Source organism: Camelus dromedarius, chromosome 18, assembly GCF_036321535.1.
Source record: "Camelus dromedarius isolate mCamDro1 chromosome 18, mCamDro1.pat, whole genome shotgun sequence".
Classification (NCBI taxonomy): domain Eukaryota; kingdom Metazoa; phylum Chordata; class Mammalia; order Artiodactyla; family Camelidae; genus Camelus; species Camelus dromedarius.
In genome coordinates this window covers 22,357,752-22,382,785 of record NC_087453.1, presented here as the reverse complement: position 1 = coordinate 22,382,785, position 25,034 = coordinate 22,357,752, and the positions used below count along the sequence as shown (strand labels likewise).

The window sequence follows — 25,034 nt, the reverse complement described above, 5'->3', positions numbered from 1 at the left end:
GGGGTCATAATGTCAATGCCAGTTAGATTCATGAGAAATCCATCAAAATTTAAACATAATCTTATAAGCAAAAATACCACCATCTAGGAGTAAAAGAGAATTGAGAGTTAAAAATTAAAGGATTCCTCTAGGAGTCCAACTAAATATAAGCAGGAAGCAGGATAAGCAAGTTACTTAGTTCAAACAGTCCACTTCTTTTATATACATACATACAAATATATATGTATATGTACATATATATATCTCAAATATATGTGAGACATATATTTATATGTGTCTCACAGTATGGAGTCAAGTGCCTAAAAGGTAGAGCCAAGAGCAGAAGTGAAAAATGGATTAGGGAATCATTCCTAGGGCACAGAACTACTTAATAGTCAAGAACATTCCCTGTTCTCAGAGTGTAGGGAACTGTCAGTATGTGCCTGATTAATTTTAAAAATTGCTTTGGACCAGTCACTGCTTATATATATCTCATCCTACCACTCTCTTCCTTTTGACCAGGAATGTCAATTGTAGCTATCCCATCCTTGTGTCTCCATTGTACTTTGAGTTGGGTGTATGTGTAGAGTGCTCAGATAACTCATCTTTTTAGTTCATAGGTCTTCTGCACTTTTACCTATATTTGGACCTCTAAAGCTTAGATGTTGAGATCTTAGTCTTCATACCTAAGCTTGATGTCCTAATGTGATACAAGTTTGAGAGTACATTTTTTTTGCATGTAAGAAGGATATGAATTATTACAGCCTAGAAGACAGAGACAGTTACATTAACAGTCCCCGCTGAATCATGTCTCCCAGTGTTCCCATCCTTGTGTTGTCCCTCCAACATTGACTATGCTATGCTACTTGATTTGCTCTGGCCAATGAGAAACTGATTCAGAAAGAGGCTTGAGAAGCATTTGTGCACTGTACTTTGCCCTCTTGGAACTCAGTTTCCATGCAAATAAAGTGGCCTTTCCTACTGGTGGATGAGAGGCCTATTGGAAGCAGACTGTCCATCAGCCAAATCCAATGCTTCAGACCTATGGATGAAGCCATCTTGGACCTGTTAGCCCAGGACAATTGAATGTAGCTGTATGAGTAAGTACAGGTGAAATTCACTAAAGAATACACAGAATGTGAAAAATAATAGGTCATTGTTATTTTAAGCCACAAAGTTTTGAGATGGTTTGTTACGCAGCTCTAGATAATGGATATGTTCAAATTTCCTATTGCTATCCTCCATGACTTTTATTTCGTGTTATTAAAAAATGTGTCTTTCTGTTGGTAGGAATGTGAATTGGTGCAGTTACTATGGAAAACAGTATGGAAGTTCCAGAAAAAATTAAAAATAAAACCACCTTATGTTCCAACAGTACCACTTCTGGATATATATTCAAAGGAAGTGAAATCATTATCTCAAAGAGATATCTGCACTCCTGTGTTCATTGCAGTTACTTACAATAGCCAAAATATGGAAACCACCTAAGTGTTCATCAATAGATTGTTAAAAAACAAAATTCAGCTGAGTAAATTTTAAAGATCTTATTGGCTTTATTCAGTTCTTCTTGAATCTGGCAGCATCCCATCTAGCAGACAGAAAGGAACTCTGAAGAGCTGTGCAAAATGAAACACTTTTATAGGCAGAATCTAGTGGGAACAAGGAAGTTATACGAGCAATAAGTGAATTGATTGCGGCAAGATCACTTTCCTTTATGGGATGGCAGGAAGATATCAGGCAGATTACCTTGCTAGGTGACCAGGTGATTCCTGATTGCCTGGTTTAAGGTTTCATTTCTGGAGAAGTTGAAACTGTAATTAAATCAAGTCTTGGTTTAGTGGTATGTGGCTTAGCACAAGTGACTCCATTTTAAGTCTGTTGTCTTATTTTTTAACAAGATGAGTGTATAAGGAAGATGTGATATATATATCAACTTTATATATATATATATATTCAACAATATCAACTACATATATTCAACTTTAATAATATAATAGCCAGTTATTTCACCAGCAAAAGCAAGTTTATTCAGGAATAGCCAAAGGAATTGCAGTTCAGGATATGCCAACTATGGTAGCCCATAAACAAACACAGAGAACAAGGAAGGGGAACTTGCTTTTATAGGGAAAAGGGAGGAGTTGGGAGGGACTGTAGTAACAAGAGTCCATTGGAAGGATCTGGGAGTCCAAAGTATGGAGGTTTCTCATTGGTTGGGTTGCTACTGTCTCTGATTAACTAGGCTGTCCATTGGGCCTGCTGGATAGCGAAGGAGGCAGCACCTTCCTGTTGGAGATGCAGGCATGTGTCTCTGTTTTGAGTAATTGATGATAACATGGCAGAATGTGAAAGCTCCTCCTGTGAACCTGTCCTGACTCTGATTTTAGCTGAGGATTCTTTAATTTATTCCACAATATATTCCAATTATATATTAAGTTTATTCCATGTTCATCCAAGCACTAGTGGCTCTCAGGTGGTTGCTCTGGTTGCTCTTGAGTGGGTTCAGCCAATGCATGTGCACAGCGTTCCAGGCTCCCTCAGTGAAGGCGATTCTGGTAGGGCCCTTCCAAGCTCTGCCTCTCATTGAAACTACTGGCTGCCCTGCTGTTTCTTTGTTGCTACTAGTTTTCCAGAGCAATTACCCTTCTTTTTTATTGTTTGCCACTAGGATCTTTATTGTTCCCAATAACACCTTACGGCATGAATTCCCATACTCTCTTCCAAATAAAGACAGCCCCCTAAGCAGAGATGCAGAGCTGCCCATACTCCTGTCTTTTCCCTCCCCTTAGGTGGAACCTGGAGTGAATCAGCTTCTCCTGGAGTGACACCACTGCCCTACCCAGAGCTTGGGTTGGGAGAATGGCAGCGTTTGTCTTCTTGGCTTGCCCCTCTTGGAATCTCTGCCTATGATTGGGAGCTGGGGATGGAGGATGATCGCAGTTCAAGTGTTCAACCTGGCACTCCTGGGGTAGAACCTCCATCCTAGGGATGGGAGTTAGGTTGGGGAGGGGAGGCTTAGTCTTCTTGACTGGGCTTGCCTTGAACAGAGCTGGAGTAAAACCTGGGATGAGACCCTATGACTGTATGACCCTGTGACTGTGGCTTGGTGGGGTGCGGAAGGGGGTCACTGTCCTCTGAGCTGTCCCTGCCAGGAGTACTTGGACCTGCTGTGTGTGTGTGTGTGTGTGTGTGTGTGTGTGTGTGTGTGTGTGTGTGTTGAGAGTAAGTGCCGGCTCCAATGCCATAGACTCTATCACAGTGAGATTTAGTAGGTTTTCTTGAGTAAATGCTTTGTGATTTGCTGTATACCTTAGGTAAATTTCCAGAGACTGGTTTAAAAAATTTGCCCCCAGAGATTTTAAATGGTTGTTTTAAAGATTTCCACCAGCCATTCTGCTGTACTGTCTTTATAAGGAGTTTTTTATTTCGTATTTCAGACACTCTTGAGTGATCAGTTCAGTGCAGTAATTCCCTATCCACCTACTTCCACATGCTGTCACCTGTAAGGATCCTCCAGGTTTTACTGGTGGTTCTCAGATCTGTTTGCCTAGCCCAGTGGTTCTCAAACTCTGGCATGCATTGGAGTCATCCAGAAGGTCTGTTAAAATACAGACTGCTGAGCCCCTAACCCCAGGGTTGCTGATTCAGTGGGTCTTGGCCAAGCCTGAGAAGTTGCATTTCTAAAACATTCCCAGGTGCTGTTGATGCTGATGGTTCAGAGGTGTAAAAAGTTAATAAACAGAAACCTCAACTGAACAGAGTTGGGAGACCAGAAAGGGGAGCTCTCACACCCTGTGATGATAGCAGAGCCAGACAGGAAGAAGAAAGACTCCTCTTCTTTCCTGACAAGGACTCAGCCAATGACAAGCCATGGAGTCTTTGTTTACTAGAGCCCTCCCAACTTCCTTTCTCCTTCTGTAAAAGTGGTCTCCTTCCCTTGTTGTGGGGGGACTTGCATGTGACTCACCATAGTTACAGACCCTGATTTGCAATTCTCTGCTGATCTTGAATAAATCCCTCTTTGTGGAAGAAATATCTGATAGTCTCTTTGTTTCAGGTCAACAGAGGCTACATTAAATTTTTTTAATTGAGGTATAATTGAATACAACATTATATTAGTTTCAGGAGTACAACATCATGATTTGGTTGCATTTTGAAATGATCACCACAATACTCTAGTTAACAACCATTGCCTACAGAGTTAAAGGATTTTTTTTTCCTTGTGGTGAGAACTTTTAAGATTTACTCTCTTAGCAACTTTCAAATATGCACTACAGTATTATTAACTATAGTTGCCAAGTGGTACATTACACCCCTCTGGCTTATTTATTTTATAACTAGAATTCTGTAACTTTTGACTCCCTTTACCCGTTTCACCCAGCACCCCCACCCCACCTCTGACAACCACCAGTCTGTTCTCTCTGTATCTATGAGCTTGTTTTTTTGTTTGTTAGATTCCTTATATAAGTGAGCTAATGTGGTATTTGTCTTTCTCTATCTGACGTATTTCACTCAGCCCTGAAGTTCCATCCATGTTGTTGCAAATGGTAAGATTTCATTCTTTTTTAATGGATGAATAATATTCCATCTTATATATACACACCACATTTTTTTATCCTTTCATTTGTCAGCGAGTACTTAGGTTGTTTCCATATCTTGGCTATTGTAAATAATGCTGCAGTGGACATAGTGTTACAGATACCTTTTTGAGTTAGTATTTTTTTTTCTTCAAATGAATACCTGGAAGTGGAATTGCTGGATCATATGGTAGTTCTGTTTTTAATTTTTTGAGGAACCTCCATACTGTTTTCCCATAGTGGCAGCACCCATTTACATTCCCACCAACAATGCACAGAGGGTACCCTTTTTGGTGACCACACTTTGAAAACAGCTGATTTTATCTGACATTCAAGGCAAGATGGTCTCCTTGTTGAGGCACGTGTTAGTGTTTTTATTGTACTTGTAGTCCCTTTTTATTTCTTTCTACTCTTTTTTTTTTCCTGTTTTTTTTTTTCCTGGTCTGGATCAGAGTAATTCTGTCACACCTAGTTATGTTGGTGATATTATCTGTGTGTGTGTGTGTGTGTGTGTGTGTGTGTGTGTTTGTGTGTGTGTGTGTGCGTTTGCTGTTGTTGGGGACAATATAATTAAAAATGAAACCTCCTCTCATCCCAGAAAACCTCTCCACAAAGGTAGAAGAGAAAGAAAACAGTTTTGTCACTAAGCATTAAGCCAGAATGTAATGTGTGGCAGACAGTCTGCTAAGATGGCAAAGATAGAAATCATACATATTTATGCAGTCAGGCAGATGCAGTCATTATGTACATGTTCTCAAGATAAACAGCAACTAGCCCTGAAGTTAGAGGACCTGAAAGCATCATTTGTCACACATAGTTTACCCTAGATTCACCTGGTAATTAGAGTGGCCATCTGTGTTTGCTAATTCTCTTCATCCAAAGGAAAAACAAAATTCTCATATCCTTGTTCCAGGAGGCACTTTTGCAATTTGGAGTGAGGAGCCCAAAGAACCTGCTGAAGTTGGGCTCCTACCTTCCTACAGAAAAGGGGAGTGAGAGGCGCCATCTTCTTGATAATTACATCTCAAGGGGGCAGCTCCCAGGTCTTTGAGAAAGACATTCCTGGGTTGTAAAGCTATCAAGATGACTACTTAAATTATAGAAAGATTTACATTCATTTTAAAGAGAGAGAGTAAGAGTTTAGAAGTTTTCTAAAGAAAATACTCTAAGAAAAAGGAGGAGGGGATAAGTCTCTTGCCTTATTTCCAACAGGGAGAATTAAAGATCTTATTTTAAATTTGTGTTTGATTTGCACTTACACTTTCCTGCTTGCTGTTTGCTTTAGGGAGGAATTTGAGGGTGTTGCAAACTATTCTTATTATGTATATGCCTCCTAAATTTAAAAAGTTCATTTTGATGTTCTTTTTATAGCTTCTTGAATTGCCTGCTTATTTTTATATTCCTTTAATGCATTTGTGCTTTGTTTTAATCACACAAATAGCACATAATATACTTTTAAAATTCTGTGAATTTTAAAAGCAATTGTATCACTGCACACTGATGAGAATTACTAAAATAAAGATTCCTTACCACACCAATTGCTGGCAAAGATGTGGAGCAAATGGAAATTTCATGCATTGCTTGGGTTGACCTAAGACAATAAAACAGTCAATTATTTTACCAGCAAAATGGGTTTGCTCGGTAACAGCAAATAATTGTAATTCAGGACATGTAAAACTATGACAAACCACAGACAGGTCCAGAAGACCAAGGAGAGGAAACGCTTTGTTATAGAGGAGAAGGGGAGGCTGAGAGGGCCTCCCACAAAGAGTTTGTGGGAGGAAACTGGAAGCTTGAAATGTAGTGACTTCTCATTGGCTGAGTTGTGATAGTCTTTCATTGGCTGGGTTATTGCTGGGTAAGGAGAAGTCCTTTCTTCCTCCTGCTGGGTAGTAAAGTATTAACCTTCTTCATGTTGGAGATGCAAAGGTACCGTCTCTTCCTGTTGGTAATACAGTATACGCTGAGGGGTAGAGTGTGAGATCTCCCCCTTCTGACCTCCCGACTCCATTTTACATGAAGTTCCCCAACCTTACACCTGTGTATTTACCCGAGTGAAATAAAAACTTAGGATCACACAAAAATCTGTAAACAAAGGTTTATAGCAACTTTATTTGTGTTAGCCAAAAAACTGAAAACAAGCCAAAATTCCTTCAGTGAGTGAAAGAGTAAATCACTTGTACTATATCCCTAGACTACAATACTATTCAACAGTAAAAAGGAATGTGTTCTTGATACCCATGGAAACTTGAATGAATCTCAAAGACATGTTGAATGAGAGAAGCCAGTCTCAAACATTCCATTTATGTGAAGTTTTTAGAAAAGGCAAAACTATAGTGATGAAAAATACATCATTTGTTGCCAAGAATTATGGTGGGATGAGAGTTGGAAAACAAAAGGGTATCTTTTTAGGGTGATGAAGCTATTTAATGTTCTGTTTGTGGTGGTGGTTACATGAATCTAAAGATGTTAAAATTCATAGAACTGTACACTGAAAGGAAAAAGCCAAATTTACTATATGATGTTAACAAATCATAAAAAATAAATAATTGTATCATTCTGTACATATTGTTCTTTAGCTTCCTTTTAAAATTTAATGTCCAAGAGCTCTTTTCACATCTAAAACTGTAGAAATCCATTATTCTTTTCTAATTTTACATGGCTTTATATATATGAATATGCAGTGGTTTGGTTAAATCCTGTTGATGGCTGTGTATTTTATTTTCCCAATTTTTTCCTTTGGCAAACAAAATGGGAGTAATTATTTCCCATTACTTCAAACAGTTCTTTTATTTGTGGTTATGCCATCAATTTGATACACATTTTACCTACTTAGATTAGGTAAAATATTTAAATAATTCCAAAGTCGAATCTTCAAAACCAGGATATGGCTAGATTCAGAGAAATGTAGCTTTTTAAACCTCTTCTCTTTGCTTTCCTCCCCCTCCTATACATGTGCATTAAAATTTTTTTCTTTCCTTTTAAAACTAGTGCCTATGTTTCTGTCTCCCCTCCCCTCTCTCAGTCTCTTCTCAATATGGAGAATTCCAGATTACTTAAGATTACTGAAGCCAGGAACAAGATAGCAGCAAAAGCCAGAGGCAAGAACTTCACGCCTGAAGGGTGGGGACAGGCCTGGGGAGAGTGCAGTGGGGCAGATGGGACAGAGCTGCGTGTCACCTGCCTGGAGCTGAAACCTTAATTAGACTTCAGATGAAATCAGAAGTTGGGCAATGGGCCGGTGAGAAAGCAGAAATCTCTTACATCAGGGCAAACAGGTTTGGTTAGACTGTCTAAACAGGGGCTGCTGTGTACTGGTCCTGTGATTTTAAACTGATACAATATATTTCGGAGAGCAGTTTGTCAGTAAATATTCAATGTCTTAAACAAAATAAATCAAAACAAAACTAAAACTATGCTTGCCCTTTGACTCAGAATTAGCACACATGGAATAAATGGATAAGTTCACAAAGGTGAAAGTACTGTATTTCTTTCTGAGCATTACTCATAATGAGTATGTGAAAATCTTAGAGACTTTGTCCAAGATAGAGAATGTCCATCAATAGGAAATCTGCTCATTTATGGCACATAACAAACATTAGAATTCTGTGCAATTTTAAACAATGGTGATAATTGAGGATTTGTAACGTAAAAAGTTGTCAGTGATATATCAGTGTAAAAGGAAAATTTTGAGAAAATATATATAGTATGATCTAGTCTGATATATAATCTGGAAGGATATATACCAAAATTTTTAAGAGTCTTTATCTTTGGGAAGATAATTTATTTGTAATTTTTATTTTTCATAATTTTATGTTTCATCTGAATGTTGTAAAATGACCATATGTAACATCACAATGAGGAAAAGTCAGTTAAGCTATTTCCATGTAGGAAAAACATCTTTTTTGAAAAGTTTTGCAATGAACATATTCACACAGAAATATTTGCTTTCTTTCCTGAGATTAACACAAGATTGATTAGATTCAAATCAGATTCACAGGAATCAGAGATCTTTCCCATATTACACTTCAGTAATCATTTCAAGGATACAAGCAATTATGAAGCACAGGTAAAACATGCACAAGTCTGGAGTGTCCACACCGCTTCCCAGGGCCTTTCTTGCTAAACTAGAATGAGTTACGGATTGGATTTAATATTAGAGATCTCTAAATGATGTCTGAGAGTTGTGTGTGAGCACATTACTTACAAAAATGGGACTGTTTCTGCACTTCTCCAATTTATTCTCTGAAAATTACATAGCATGGAAAATACATGACATTTTTTTCAAGGAGCCATGCCTATAAATCCATAGATTCCAAGTTTTGTTTACCAGAAACAATTCTAGATGAAGCAGGTGCATGCTGCTAGATAAAGACTGTACTACTTAATATAGTTTAATGAGTTTGCTAGGAAGTCTGCCATGAGCATGTTTATAAGGGGACTCCAATGTAATGAACTTTGTTTTTCTTTTCCTTCCAGAAACAGCCCTGGTAAAGGGAGGAAACTGATTGTAGAACTGTTGTTTCTTTCACATTTCTTAAATAAAGCACCGAGAGGTATCATCACTGAATTTATGACTTACATCAAGAGTGTGTGTGTTTCCTTATGGAGATTTATAGCACTTTCATTATCATGACTCCTATTCTATACCCTAACTCCATCTCTCCTGAATTCCTTTTACGATGTGGTGGCTAGAAGTAATGGCAATAATCCAAGGGTGAACTAACCAGGTTACTTAAATTTGGCAATCGCAGGAGCTGTCAAGTCCTTTAGGATTGTGAAGTCCTTTAGGATAAAAGCATATTCACTCCTCCCCTCCTTGCATTGGGTCACCAGCATATGTAATAATTACGATTTCCTTAGCTTCTTCCAAGCCATTGCCAAAAGTATGATGTGAGGTTACCCATGTAGATGCCTTATTATAGAACTGTGACTGGGCACATGCTCCAAAGCTGTTGCCCCTGGGAGTCAAGGTAGCCTGGCAACTAAACATAAGGGCTCTGATATTAGAAAGACGTGATTCAAATCCTGGGTCTACAACTGATCTGTGACCTTCAGCGGTTTAACTAAAACCTCAGTTGTGTTACGTGTATCATATGTATAGGGTTGTTGTGAGAACTGAATAAGATCATACATTCAAAGCCCTCAGTAATGTACCTGGCACTAGAAAACGCTCTACCACTCTTAAATGTTCTCATTATTAACAGTGCTTCTCTATAGTTCTTCCTCCAGGTTGCTATCCTTTCTTTCATGCCCTTTGGTATTGTTATAGAGCACTTACTAAGTTATTGGGTTGCCTTTGACTTGAGCTTCTGTTCATTGATCTTGTTCACCAGCATCAATTTTCAGTTCTTAGGTTCCCTGAGAGGTAGACTGCATCATTGATAACCCCTGGATATATGATATAGATGCAAAAAATTTCTAGAGCCATTAGCATCAAGTGGTACTATGTAATGATTATGTGTTAGTTTCTGGGATTGTGCTCAAAAACTCAAAAGCTAAGAAAAGGTTTCTTTTCCTAGACTCACTTGAGAGAGGGAGCAGCAGCCAACAGTATCAGTGATTCCCAGTCATGTAGTTTTTAAGCTGTTTGTTTCCACCTAGTAGAGACTGCAATACACTCTCATTATCTTGTCTTAAATTTTTTCCATAATTTGGATCCACAGGAAGCTTGATAATCTTATTAGCTCACAGAAGATCACACAGGTCTGCAAAGTGAGGCTCAGACCTGGTGAAGAGAAAGTAGCTGGTACTCTAGTTGCCAGCTCGATGTAAACCAAAGGATGCAGCAGAAACTCCATGAAAATGATGGAGTCTTCCGCTTTAGCATAGTTGCTACAGACTCATGATCCAGGGTCCAAAGAGAAAGACAATCTGTTCTTCCTGTACACGTATGTGCTGGCTAGCTGGGCCTTTTTGAATTTTTGAGGCATATTGAGAGTGTTCTCTGGCCTGTGTTGTCAAGATTTTACTGGGGCCAAGAGAGGGCAAAAGCTTTCCAACTGGTCTGGGCCACAGGGCCAGCTACTCTGTCCCTTGGTATCCATCCCTCTCCCTTCCACAATTTTTTTTTTAAATTTCAGCTATTGAATTAGTTACTTTCCTTCATTCATGACACAAAGTCATTATTGGTCAGTGCAAGATCCATCTCTTGTTTACCCATTCATTTCTCTTAAACTGTATACCCTATTCTATTTTCCCTCCCTTTTGATCTAATGAATTTAATAAATATCTTTTTTGAAATGTTCTTTTAAATATGTACTTTCTACATACATTTTTATTTTACACAAACAGTAATGTCTTTCTTCTTTTTTGTTTTTACTCAGAGCTATAATAGCTTTGTGTATGTTGAATCCGTTGCTCTTAACTTATGTGTAGTATTCTAAATTGTGCATCCATATAATCTTATGGATCCATTACTCCACAGTGGCTCCCCAGATTGCCTTAGAGTGCCAGCCAATAGCAATAATGCTGTAGCTAACAACTTAGTACATGTCCTCTTAGGACCTGGGTAAGACTATCTTTGGGGTATCTTGAGGACTAGAATTCTTAGGTCATAAGATAAATGTGTAATGAATTTGAATAAGTAGTAGCAGATTGTGCTCTAAAAAGAGGGCCTGGCCATACTTCTAAAGGCAGTAGTATTTGAGGATTCCCCTATTCCTACATCTTCTCTGACTATGCCTTTATCCAGTTTTCTAATTTTACCAATACTATTATCACAATTTTGAGAATAATTTATCATTTTGTGTAGAATTAACCTGCTACTGGCAAAAGTAGGAAAGATTCAGCTTCATACATAGTTTGGGGGTAGGGTAGCAGTATATTGATGGATTGATTGCTTGACTGATGGTTCACTGTGCAGTGCTAGTATAGAAGCAGTGCTAGTTAGTGGAGTGTTCATGGGCTTCTAATCTAATCAGTCTGGGTTTGAATAGTGTCTCTAAGAAGTTAAAAAATGCAGAGTCACACAGCCCTTGAATGGTAGGGTTTGGGGGCAGCACTAGATGAGGCAGGGTGACTCCTAATCTCATGGAGTGGCAGAGTCTGGGGAGTGTACTAGGATGTGCTGTGAATCCCAAGGGAGAACTTGCGGTCACCATGGGGCTCCCAAAGCTTAAAAAAGGCCCTTCTTTGCCTTTAAAATAGAAAACAAGATGTTTTCACCAAGAATATTAACAAATTGCAAGGGTGACTAGTTCTGGCTTCTCTGCATTGAAGAATGGCCAATTTGTCTGGGAACTGTAGCCTTTACTATGGCTGGCCTTGGGTCAAGCTGATTAGGAAGGTTCTATTACTATAATCAAAGGGAAGAACAGATATTAGAAATACCATATTCATTACAGTGCATGTGGGATTTCTCTAAGGAAAAGGATTTTCCCCAGTATCATTCATCCTGAGAAGAGATGGGTGAGTTCTATGATAGGAAGTGAGAACTCAAAAGAAAGTCTTAAACTTAGGCAAGAAGTTTTCTCTTCTTTCTGTGGGTGGAAAATGAAGAGGGGACACCAAATGTGGGAAGATAAGCTGGACTTTCAGAATTTGGCAAATAGCTGTAGCAGGGAGGGAATCTAACACTATAAGATATACTTGGGATTCTTCCAGGAACACATATTTAGCAGGAGTTCAAATTATTCTTTCTGTGGCAGCTCTTCTCTGTTGTATAAACACTTTGGCCATATCTTAAAAAGTTGCACTCTAGTATTACGGTGGGGCATTGTGGGAAAATCCTTGTCTTCCTTAGGGTGACACTGTAGTAAAGAACCAGTAGGTTAAAAAAAGGTGGTCTATATATTGAAGGAGATGATATGTAGTAGAGAGGGACATATTAAAAAATTGGACTCTGGGTCTATGTTATTGTAATTTGAGCAATAAAGTGAAGTGTGACCTGGTATATACGAAAGTGCATTCTGGAATATAATATAATGTTTACATCTCCATTTTATGCATGAATAAATGAATGCTCATATGTGAATAAGTGATTTGTTTAAGGCCATAGAGCTAAAAAGTGCCGGAACAAGAATGCTACCCCAGGAGCAATGGACCTGAATCTCTATACTCTTAATTTCTGTACCACAGCCCTCAGAAATATGGCTGTCTTCTTCAGATTAGCACACCCCCATTGCCTAATAGTCCTACAGCTACTTGTGCCCTCAGAACTCTAACCAGGTGCCATTCAATATGGTAGCCACTAGCCACATAGGACTATTGGGCACTTGTAATATGGCTAGTATAAATTAAAATGTGCTGTCACAGTAATGTACATGAGATTGCAAAGACTTAGTACCAAAAAGAAATGCAAAATATCTCAAATAATTTTAACATTGATTGCATATTGAAATGATGTTTTGGATTTACTGCATTACATAAAATGTATTGTTAATATCCACTTCACTTACTTACTTTTACCTTTTTTAATGGGGCCACCAGAAAATTAAAAATTACCTATATGGTTTGCATTTGTGGCCTGTATCCTGATTCTATTGGAAGCACTGCTCTACCTATTACCTGTTTTCCTGTTGGGAGTCTTGTTGAAGATGCCTTGACTCAGAGATAGAAGTCATATATCTTTACCCACTTCTTCCTCCCCTCATCCCCCCATATTTTTATCTTAAATAGCTCCATGAATTTAGGTTATGTTTTTCTGTGGAGAAGGCGGACTTGCTCCTCCCCACATTCTGTTTTTCCTATGGGAAAAATCTATGAAAAAAGAAAATATTCCTACTGTTTTGATTCCTATTGCCCCAAGAAAAGCAACAATATGAGAACCATAAGTCCTTATTACAGAGGCTTACTTTGGGTCATCCATTGGCCAAATTCAATGTTGTAGTCAGCATTCCTATTCCTTGCTTTCTCCTGGGCAGGTAAACTAAAATTCTATCACTTTGTAGCCCTGTCTCCTTTGTGAGACTCCTGTGAGAATGATAACATCATGTAAACTGTGGGTGCTTAAATAGTGTTTATTGAATGACTGATGACAGAGAAAATAGTTCGACGTCTCATTTTATAGATAGCAAAGATAAAGAGGAACTTGGTGTTTTAAGGGAAAGACCCACATCCCTGCTCATCTGCTTCCTCCAGCTCCAGTCATGCTGTTGGCAGTGTCTATGGTGGTGGTGCTAGTGGCAGGGAGTCAGTGGCTGAATCTCTTCTTTCCTTGGTGTCACTCTTAGTAGAAGTAGAAGTGTGTGTAGTCTTTCTTGAGATCATGGGGTTGGCGGTGGCAGAGTCCCCAGCGGTGCCATTTGGGATGATGATGGTGTTGATGTTGGCAAAAGGGTTGGAACTTTTGATTTTGGGGAGAAGAGAGAAAATATGATACTTTGTTTGCATCATTACGCTAGAATTCTTGGTAGTTTTTAGCAGTTTCTGGGAGTCTTCTTCAAGTCCGTGGAGCATTTCATTCTGCAGGTAGCTTTTTACTAATTGAACCACTTTTGGTCCAATACAACATTTTTTCTTTCTGCATTTCTCTACCTCTTTTTCATCCATGGCGCAGTGGTCTTTGCATCTCCCAAAACCCATCACACATCTTCCCAAGCCAAAGTATTCTGCACAAAGGAAAGAGAAAACCAATAAGCTGCAGTTAATAACTAGATCTGATGTTAAAATTGCTTGAGCAGGAAGAATAGAGTTAGAGGGAGTTTGTTAATGCTAAATTTTAAGTACAGTGGTTAGACTGTTGATGGAGGCAACTGGCAGGCCAAGAAAGTCTTTGTACACCTCTGAAATCTCAAATAAATCTTTAGTCTCCCCTCAATGAGTAATTTAAAAAATCTAGGGCACATAGAGGAAAGAAAAAAAGGGAACTCAATTATTTGCTTCAGGATAAGATTTTAGACCTCCAGTATAACCACTTAGACGCTTGTAGGATATCACTCTCTCCCCATGATCCTAGAAAATACTGACAAGAGTAAAATCTGTCATAAAACTAATCCAAGAAAGAATGTCCAAAGAGAATCAATAGGACTTTCAACAGTTCTGGCTTCTTGCCAAATCCAGTGGTCCATTACCTCATCTTGTTTGTGGTTCCAGGGGTGGTGTTCTATCATTTTCAGCCTCCCTGGACACTATGTCCTTCAGATGTTTTATCATAGCCTTAACCTCATCTCTGTGACGATAACACCCACATTGTTATCTGCATCTCTAAATTCCCTTCTTAGTTTAGTACCTCATCTTCATCTGCAGGATGATTTTTCCATCCCAATGTTTCATCATTTTTTTTTTCCAAATCAAGAAACTTCTCTCTCACTCATCTTAGTTCAACTGATTTTCCAAAAATCACAAGAAATTTATGTAGTGCCTGATGTTGACGTACCTTTCACTATTGTTTCTCACCAAAGACAACACAGTAAAATTCTTGTATTCCAAGCAGCTACATTGATTAACCCTACTTTCTCATGTGGAATTTGTGGTTCATGGTAGCTGACTGACTTTACCCAAGATGACACAGCCATACTTGCTAATATTATAGCCCTTCTCTTAGGGCCCCAAGATTAAAAAAATTACACTTTGACTCTTTTGTTCTCTCTTCCTTGACCCATTTCCCAGTTATCCCAAATATTCGGGTGATTCTTATATTCTGAAACAAGTCTCAATGCTTCTGTCTTTTTTTCAAAAAACAGTGACCAGTCCTCTAATTCAGCCTTTTGCCACGATGTGTTTCTAGATGCAGATATGGGTACTTTGGGGATTTCCGAGAAGACAAAGGCTGAGGGAAGGAATGAATCTCTGTAAAATTCTGTAAAATTTGAGATGGAGACCTGTTTACTGGATCCTAAGAGGAAACTGTTTATGAGCATAAGGGTAAGAACTTCCTCCTTATTACACCAGGGTACAAACGGATAGGAACCTTTACTTCAAGAGATGGTTTAAATTAGAAATAGAGCAAAATGTCATCTTGGGCTGAGTCCCAGATGATAGCTATGTAAAGGGCAGGAAGGCAGTTTTCTATGTTTGATCGTTTCTGAGTACACAAATAATACCCTGCTTTCTCCATAGCTCCCTGTGTGTGCCCATCAGACAGTCTGGGACAGAAGCCTATGGGGATACCTGGGGGATGGTGCATAACTGATGCAGTAGGTTAACTTTTCAGCTGTATCTTTGGGCACCTCATCTTTCAGTATCTCTCTGGGCTCTCATTGTCATGGACAGCCAAATCCCTGCTTTCTCACACCAGCCCCTCTTAAACCCAGGATTCCACATTACCTGTGTTCACCTGGTACTGTAGCATGAGACTGGCAAAGATAGGAAAAAGGAGCTTCATGCCTGTGTGCCAGAAAGGAAGCCTTGTATCTGGCTGGTTCTTGAGCTCCAGCCTTTATTGGCTTCTTCCTGGCCTTAGGCCATGAGCAGTGAAGTACAGCGAAAGCTCACAGCAATTGTGTTTTCTGTGATTCAGTTTGAGAACAGCTCTTCCTGCACATTTCATGTAACAGATTTCCTGTTCTTGGTCCTGGCAGGAAATATAAGACACATGAAATGCGAAGGAAAATACAAGCCCTTTGCATCTCTCCTTCTTAAGGCTTTTTCAGGACAAGAATAATGTATTTGCTTCCCTATTTGAGCCTAATTACGTGTAAGGCACTTAGTGTGTGAGATTCAGAAGAGCAGAACTTGCTATAACCATGGATCCTGGAGGATAGAGACTCTGTCTTTTTTGTACTCTTGTCTCCAATGGCCAGCATGGGTACTGAATCAACATAAGAACTCAGTACATGTTTGTTGAATGAGTTTGTGGGAGGCAGCTCTTGGCATAACTTTAACTTCATTAAAAAAAATTGATATATAATTGACATATAACATCATATTAGTTTCAGGTGTACCTCATAATGATTCAATATTTGTATATGTCCTCAGAAGTAGAATTGCTGGATTATATGGTAGTTCTATTTTTAATTTTTTGAGAAGCTTCCATATTATTTCCATAGTGACTGAACGAATTTACATTCCTACCAACGGTGTACATAGGTTCCCTTTTCTCCTCATCATTTGCATTCTTGCCAGCACCTATCTCGTCTTCTTAATGATAGACATTCTAACAGGTGTGAAGTGATGTCTCATCATGGTTTTGATTTGCGTTTTCCTGATGGTTAGTGATATTGAATATCTTTTTATATATCTTTTTGGCCATCTGTATGTCTTCTTTGGAACAATATCTATTCAGATTCTCTGCCCATTTTTAAAATCAATTTCTTTTGCTACTGAATTGAGTTCTTTATATAATTTGGATATTAACCCCTTATCAGATATATGATTTACAAATATTTTCTCCCATTTGGTAGATTGCCCTTTCATTTTGTTGATGATATTCTCTGCTATACAGAAGCTTTTTAATTTGTTGTACTCCCCTCTTGTTTATTTTTGATTTTGTTAACCTTTGCTTTTGGTGTCAGATCCAAAAAATCACCACCAAGACTGATATCACGGAGCTTATGTTTTCTTACAAGAGTTTTATGATTTTAGTCTTTTCAAGTCTTTGAAAACATTTTGAGTTAATGTTTGTGTATGATGTAAGATAGTGGTCCAGTTTCATTCTTTTGCATGTGGCTGTCCAGTTTTCTCAACACCGTCAGTTGAAGAGACTGTCTTTTCTCTGTTGTATATTCTTGGCTCATTTGTTGTAAGTTAATTGACCCCATATGTGTGGTTTTATTTAAGGTCTCTCTTCTTTCTGTTCCACTGTTTATATGTCTGTTTTTATGCCAGTACCATACTTCTTTGATTACTATAGCTTTGTAATATAGTTTGAAATCAGGGAGTGTGATACATCCAGCTTTGTTCTTTGTCACTATTGCTTTTCTGTTTGGGGGTCTTCTGTGGTTCCATAAAGGTTTTAGGATTGTTTGGTTTAGTTATATGAAAAAAAAAAACCATTGGAATTTTGATATAGATTGCATTAAATCTATAGATTGCTATGGGTAGTATGGACATTTTAATAATATTAATTCCTCCTATTCATGAGCATGGGATATCTTTCTATTTATTTATGTCTTTTTCAGTTTCTTTCATCAATGTCTTCATGTTTCAGTGTTTTCAGTGTACAGATTATTTTACCTCCTTGGTTAAATTTATTCCTAAGTATTTTACTTTTTGATGCAATTGTAAATGGGGTTGTTTTCTTAATTTCTGTTTCTAATAGTTCATTATTAGCGTATAGAAATAACAGATTTTTGTTTATTGATTTTGTATTCTGAAATTTTACTGAATTTGTTTGTCAGTTCTACTAGTATTTTTGGTGGAGCCTTTAGAGTTTATAAAAATATATAATATTAGTTCATATGCAAATAGTGACAGTTTTACTTCTTCCTTTCTGATATGGATGTTTTTTATCTCTTTTTCTTGTCTAATTTCATGGCTTTAACTTCCAATATTATGTTGAATAAAAGTGACAAGAGTGGGAATTCTTGTCTTGTTCCTGATCTTACAGAAAGAAATTTCAACTTTTCATCATTGAGTATAATGTTAGGTGTGGGCTTGTCATATATGGCCTTTATTACATTGAGACATGTTACATACTTTGTTAAGAGTTTATATCTTAGGTGAATGTTGAATTTTGTCAAATGCTTTTTCTACAGCTATTGAGGTGATCATATGATTTTTATCCTTCATTTTGTTGATGTGATGTATCATGTTGATTGATTTGTGGGTGTTGAACCATCCTTGCATCTCTGGAATAAATCTCACTTGATCATAGTTTGTGATTCTTTAAATGTATTGTTGAATTTGGTTTGATAATATTTTATTGGGGATTTTTGCCTCTATGTTCATCAGTTATATTGGTCTGTAATTTTCTTTTCTCATGGTTTCCTTGTCTAGTTTTGGTATTTGGGTAATGTTGGTCTCATAAAATGAGTTTGGAGGTGATTCCTCTCTTCTATTGTTTTGGAAGAGTTTGAGAAGGATTGATACTAATTTTTCTTTCAATGTTCGATAGAATTTACTGGTGAAGCCACCTGGTCTTGGATTTTTGTTTGTTGTGAAGTTTTTGATTACTGACTCAATCTGCTTACTAATTCATCTGCTCAGATTTTTAATTTCAACATGATTCAGAATTGGTAGGTTGTATGTTTCTATGAGTATATACTTTTTTTGCATTGTCCAATTTATTGGTGTATAACTGTTCACAGCAGTCTCTTATGATCCTTTGTATGTCTGTGGTATCAGTTATAATGTCTCCTTTTCTTTTTCTGACTTTATTTACTGTATTTGACTCTACACTCTTAATTTCCTGGTGAGTCTAGCTAAAGTTTTGCCTATTTTATCTTTTTTTTTTTAAATTGAAGTACAGTCAATTACAATGTGTCAGTTTCTGGTGTACAGCACAGTGTCCCAGTCTTGCATATACATATATATATATTCATTTCATATTTTTCCATTAAAGGTTATTACAAGATATTGAGCATAGTTCCCTGTGCTATACAAAAGAAACTTTTTAAAAAATCTATTTTTATTGCCTATTTTATCTTAAAAAGTCCAGCTCTTAGTTTCATTGATCTTTTCTATTGTCTTTTTAGTCTTTAATTTTAAACAGTTAGAGTGCCAGATGTGGAATTCAAACACTTCACTCTTTAGGGAGAAGCTTAGGGTTGTGAGTTCCTGCCCAAATGTAGGTTGCTGCACTGAGGGTGAGGTTTACGGCAAGATCGTGTCTTAGCTTCCCCCACCTGCTTTGATGCTTTCTTGTTTGCCCCATGTATAGGAGTTGCTCAGCTAGTTTTTTCTGAGAGGAAACTGTTCTGTATGTAGCTATAGATTTGATGTGTCCATGGGAGTGGGTGAGTTCCGGATCCTCCGGTGTCACCATCATGAACCAGACCTTCTTGTTTTTCTTTTGATTGATTGAATATTTTCCTTAAGTTTTTCCCATCCATTGGTCAGAAAGTACACACTCTATTTTCATTCATTTAATCGTTAACTTAGAAATTTTATTATACATACTCAACTATCAAAATCTTAAGTTAATTAGTATCTTTCTCCTCCCTGCAAAGACTAAAAACATAGTAACTCCACCTCTCCTGATTTATTCATAATGGATTTTGTGTATTTTAGTTGCATCATTTTAAACCCAAAGCACTAATATTATTGTTATTTTATAAATCAATTTTTTCTCCTGGTGATATTCCATGATCTGAAATGAAGTCAACTTTGATATTAATTATAGCCACTCCAGCTTTCTTCTGATTGGTGTTTGTATGGTATATTTTTTCCACCCTTTTATTTAGAGTCTACTTATATTACCATGTAAAATGCATATATATATTTGTAAATAGCACATAGGTAAAAAAATCCATTCATGCTTAACGTCATTTATTGTTAGGGAAATGCAAATCAAAACCCCAGTGAGATACCACTTCACAGCCACTGAGATAGCTACTATTAAAAAAAAAAAAGGCAGGGGGAAGGGTGTAGCTCAGTGGTAGAGCACATGCTTAGCATGCACGAGGTCCTGGGTTCAATCCCCAGTACCTCCATTAAAATAAATAAATAAATAAACCTAATTACTCCCCCAAATAAAAATAAAAAATAAAGTAAACAACAACAACAACAACAACAAAGGAAATAGCAAGAGTTGCTGAGGATGTGGAAAACTGGAACCCTCGTGCTCTGTTGGTAGGAATGTCAAACAGTACAGCCACTATGGAAAATAGTATGGCAGTTGCTCTAAAAATAGAACTACTGTATGATCCAGCAATTGTACTGGGTATATACCCAACCAAAATAATTGAAAGCAGGATCTAGAAGAGATATTTACACACTTATATTCACAGCAGCATTATTCGTAGTAGTCAAAAAGTAAAAGCAATATGATATATACATATGATGGAATGTCATGCATATTTTAAAATGAAGGGCATTCTGACATGTGCTGTACCATGGATAAACCTTGAGGACATTATACTACATGAAATAAGCTGAATTTCACAATTAAGACAAATACTGTGTGATTCTACTTATATGAGGAACCTTACAACCATCAAGTTCATACAGACAGAAAGTTGATGAGAGGAGGGGAAAATGAGGAGTTGTTTAATGGATAAAGAGTTTCAAATACGCAAGATAAGAAGTACTCTGGGAATTGGTTGCACAATAGTGCGAACTTAACATTAGTACTTAGTGTTTGCCATCTTAACTATTTTTAAATATATAACTCGGTAGTGTTAACACTAGTTAAGATGGCAAATTTAATGTTGTTAATAAAAAGAAATGAATTATCAATAAATATATGCCACAACATGGATGAATCTAAAAATAATTATGAGTTAGAGAAATCATACTGAAAAAGAATTACACCATACAATTCTATTTATATAAACTTCTAGAAAATGCAAACAATCTATAATGACAGAGCAGATCAGTGGTTGACTGGATGGGAGATAAGAAAGGTCAGGAGAGAGGAATTACAAAAGGGCAGAGAGAAACTTTTTAGGGTGATGGGTATGTTCATTACTTTGATGGTGGTGATGGTTTCACAGATGTATACATATGTCTTACATATAAATTTGTGCATTTTAAGTAAGTGCAGTTTATTGTATGTCAGTTAAACAAGGCTCCCTTTTCTTTTTTTTTTTTTTTTTTTTTTCACAAAAAGACAGACCACCACCGTTACCAGCAGAAAAAAACAGAACTTAGTGCATGAAGATTTTCCTGAGAGGCATCTTCAATATCTGTTTTCTCAAAGACTTTACCTTATTGTGCAGTCATTTCAGCTTTCTCCTGAACTTTGTTTCTTTTTATTATCTTTCCCTTAATCAGTTCTTTTAGAGTATATTCTTTTTGTTGTTGTTAATTTTGAGCTTCTTTGTTTATTTGATCTCAGATATGTTTTTCTTATCTTCAATAAAATGTCTCTGAAATATTGCTTGTGGTATATACATGGTGCCCAGTAAATATTTCATTATTTATAACACTTCTAGGACTATAATACGTAAGATTTCAGTAAAAGAATAACGTTCTTAATAAGGGATGGCCCAGTATTTCAAAAAATGTTCAGCTGTTTGAAATAGTTTCTTTTCTTTTTCCCTTCGTTTTGGAACTTGCCCCATTATTTTTTGCTGAAATATTTCAAGGTAAATTACAAACATCATGATATTCCATGTCTGTATATCCTAGTAAACATTTTTGAAAAGTAAGAGTTATTTTCCAACATAACCAACATAATAGTATCATCATACTTAGCAAAATTAATAAAATTTCCGTAGTAGTAAACACTACTTAGTCCATTTTCAAATACCTCCAACTGGTATGTTCAAGCTAAAATTCACTCCAGGACCAGTCAATTTAGAGCTTTCTCTTAACATAGCATTTGCTTGACACAGGTGTTCTAGGAGTGTGGTTGGGACAATTTGCCTGTCCATTGAAGTGATTTTTTTCTTAATTTTAGAAGATACCGTGTACCTAAATATTTTGAGAGTTGTCTACACAGGTTATTTTTACTATTAAGTTTTTTAATATATTAAAATTTTTACTATTAAGTTTTTACTATAGACTATTACTATAATAGCCTCTAATTTCTTCTGAAGTTTTAAAAGTGTCCCTTGATATTAGAGAATTCTTTTGTTAACATTTTGAAGTCTCTAGATGTGCATGGACCATGCAGAACAATTATCGAAGTGGGATGCTCATCATTTCCTGAGAGCTGTCCTGACGTTTTGGAATTTTGAATGTTTCGACAGCTAGTAAAAAGATTTGCTTTGTCCACTAGGTGGTACTTGAAACCCAGAATACCTAAATTTGACACTTGAATGGAAGACAGTGAAAACCAAGACTAGCTATTTACAGGGTTTATGACAGAAGAAAAGGGGAAAGATGCATGGCTGTAATGGGTTTTTCAAGGACTGCAGGAATCTTGAATGGAGTATATCAACTGGGAAAAATAGGCCTAATATCTTCTGTTGCCTCTTGGTCTGATATGATCAAAGTAGGTCATGTACACAACTGTGACTAACCTGCAAGTTTACCCATAATTTTTGAGGCAAATCTATTTTATTGCTCCAAACATTTTATAATTATCTGTAACTATTGTTTAACACCTAAAATAATCAAGAGTAACTCTCCATAAGGTAAGTATTTTATTGAGCCTTTACCTAAATACATAGTTCTCTCAATAGATGCATTTTCAGAATAACATTTTACACTAAAATTATTTTGGTAGAATAATTTTTCTTCACTTTTCTGGACATCTGAAGTCATATGTGGTCCTTCTGGTTTCCTCACAAGGTTTCCTCACTTGATTACTGGCTGTAATTTAGCCTAGAGATAATGCTGATCTCTCTGGAGTTTTATCAAAAAAGGAAATGTATCTCTGGTTTAGATTTTAAAACTTTGGGAAACTCCCAGGGAAAAATCCCTGAAACTGAGTTATCAAAGGGTTTATTTTCTGGGCTAGAAGATACAAATTATCCTATGTGAATAGTCTCATTTCAGGTTTGGAAGCTGGTTGACAAAGTGTGTCCTTTCTGACAGTACATTTTTTTTTTAACAGTCACTTGGCCAAGTCATGAAATTATGCTAGATCATTGTAAGGCGTGCTGACATCTTGATGTGAGATTAACTATTGTTACTAGTTTTCTATTGGTGCTGTTACAAATTACAAAAAGTTGAGTGGCTTAAAGCAACACAAAGTTACCATCTTACAGTTCTGAAGGTTATAAATCCAAAATAGGTCTCACTGGATTTAAAGGCAAGATGGGCACGCTGCTGACATTGTCTTCTTCGGGCCACCCTTAAAGCCATGTCGAGAACTTTCTCTCCCCTGTGCACAATGGCAACTCTTAAGGAAAAACTGATTGCACCAGTTGCAGAAGAAGAAGCAATGGTCCCCAACAATAAGATCACTGTAGAGGGTGTTGGACAAGTTGGTATGGCATGTTCCATCAGCATTCTGGGAAAGTCTCTGGCTGACAAGCTTGCTCTTGTGGATGTTTTGAAAGATAAACTCAAAGGCAAAATGGTGGATCTGCAGCATGGAAGTTTGTTTCTTCAGACACCCAAAATTGTGGCAGATAAAATTACTCTGTGACCACCAATTCCAAGATTGTGGTGGTGACTGCAGGAGTTCGCCAGTAAGAGGAGAAGAATCACCTCAGTCTGGTGCAGAGGAACCTTAATGTCTTTAAGTTCATCATTCCTCAGATAGTCAAGTATAGTCCTGATTGTATCATAATTGTGGTTTCTAACCCAGTGGATATTTTCACATGTTACCTGGAAACTAAGTGGATTACCCAAGCACCATGTGATTGGAAGTGGGTGTAATCTGGATTCTGCTAGATTCCACTATCTAATGGTGGAAAAACTTGGTATTCATCCCAGCAGCTGCCACAGATGGATTTTGGGAGAACATGGTGACTCAAGCGTGGCTGTGTGGAGTGGGGTGAATGTGGCAGGTCTTTCTCTCCAGGAACTGAATCCAGAAGTGGGAATAGACAATGACAGTGAAAATTGTCAGGAAGTGCATACGTTGGTGGTAGAGAGTGCCTATGAAATCATCAAGCTGAAGGGACACACCAACTGGGCTGTTGGACTAAGTGTGGCTGATCTCATTGAATCCATGTTGAAAAATCTCTCCAGGATTTACCCAGTATCAACGATGGTGAAGGGGATGTATGGCATTGAGAATGAGGTCTTCCTGAGCCTTCCGGGGATTAACCAGTGTTATCAACCAGAAGTTGAAAGATGAGGAGGTCACCCAACTCAAGAAAAGTGCAGACACCCTGTGGGACATCCAGAAGGATCTAAAGGACCTGTGACTACTGGCTTCTAGTTCTAGGCTGTAGAATCTTTAAAACTACAGTGTGATTAACCATGAGCCTTTAGTTTTCATCCATGTACATGGGGCACAGTTTGCTTTTATCTCCCTAAATCTGTGAATCTGGGTTCACAGAATCAAAGCCTGTGCTTGATTTAATGCTTGCAATATGAGTCCTTAAACAAATACAATTAACGATCGTAGTGTGAAAAGAATAAAATAAAATAAAGGCAAGATGTCAGCTTTCTCCAAAGAAGTTATACAGATGGTCAACAGGCACATGAAAAGATGTTCATCACTAGTTATTCGAGAAATGCAAATCAAAACTACAATGAGGTATCATCTCACAGTGGTCAGAATGGCCATCATCAAAACAATAAATGCTGGAGAGGTGTGGAGAAAAAGGAACCCTCCTACAGAGTTGGGAATGTAAACTGGTGCAGCCACTATGGAGAATAGTATGGAGATGCCTTAAAAAATGAAAAATATAGTTACCATATGATCCAACAATCCCACTCCTGGGCATGAATCCAGAGAAAACCCTATTCTGAAAAGACACATGTACCCCAATGTTTATAGCAGCACTATTTACAGTAGCCAAGACCAAACACCAGAGTGTTCACAGAGAGGTGAGATTATGAGTTATTTCTGTTTTCTCCCTTTTGTTTACCTGTGTGTCTAATTTTTCTAGCATGAAATGTTAATTAAACCTCCTCTCATCCCTAAATAAAGAA

General features: G+C 37.4%; 1 protein-coding gene and 1 pseudogene across 1 annotated transcript; one reads left to right on the top strand and one right to left on the bottom strand.

Annotated features, from left to right (window-relative positions):
* Positions 1-13,539: 13,539 nt before the first annotated feature.
* Positions 13,540-15,819, bottom strand: DEFB129 (defensin beta 129). The gene is made up of 2 exons (XM_010993880.3): positions 15,762-15,819; positions 13,540-14,104 (listed from the first exon to the last, which is right to left on the bottom strand). Exons 1-2 carry the CDS (start codon positions 15,817-15,819, stop codon positions 13,659-13,661), a joined length of 504 nt encoding a protein of 167 aa, XP_010992182.1. The 3' UTR covers positions 13,540-13,658.
* Positions 15,820-23,299: 7,480 nt separating this feature from the next.
* LOC116152154 (L-lactate dehydrogenase B chain-like) lies at positions 23,300-24,491 on the top strand (annotated as a pseudogene).
* Positions 24,492-25,034: the final 543 nt, after the last annotated feature.

Bases quoted from the DNA above. Each gene is read 5' to 3' on its own strand.
- DEFB129 (XM_010993880.3), bottom strand. From the start codon at position 15,819: ATGAAGCTCCTTTTTCCTATCTTTGCCAGTCTCATGCTACAGTACCAG. The intron at 14,105-15,761 runs GTAATGTGGAAT...TCCTTTGTGCAG, and splicing joins ACAGTACCAGGTGAACACAG to AATACTTTGGCTTGGGAAGA.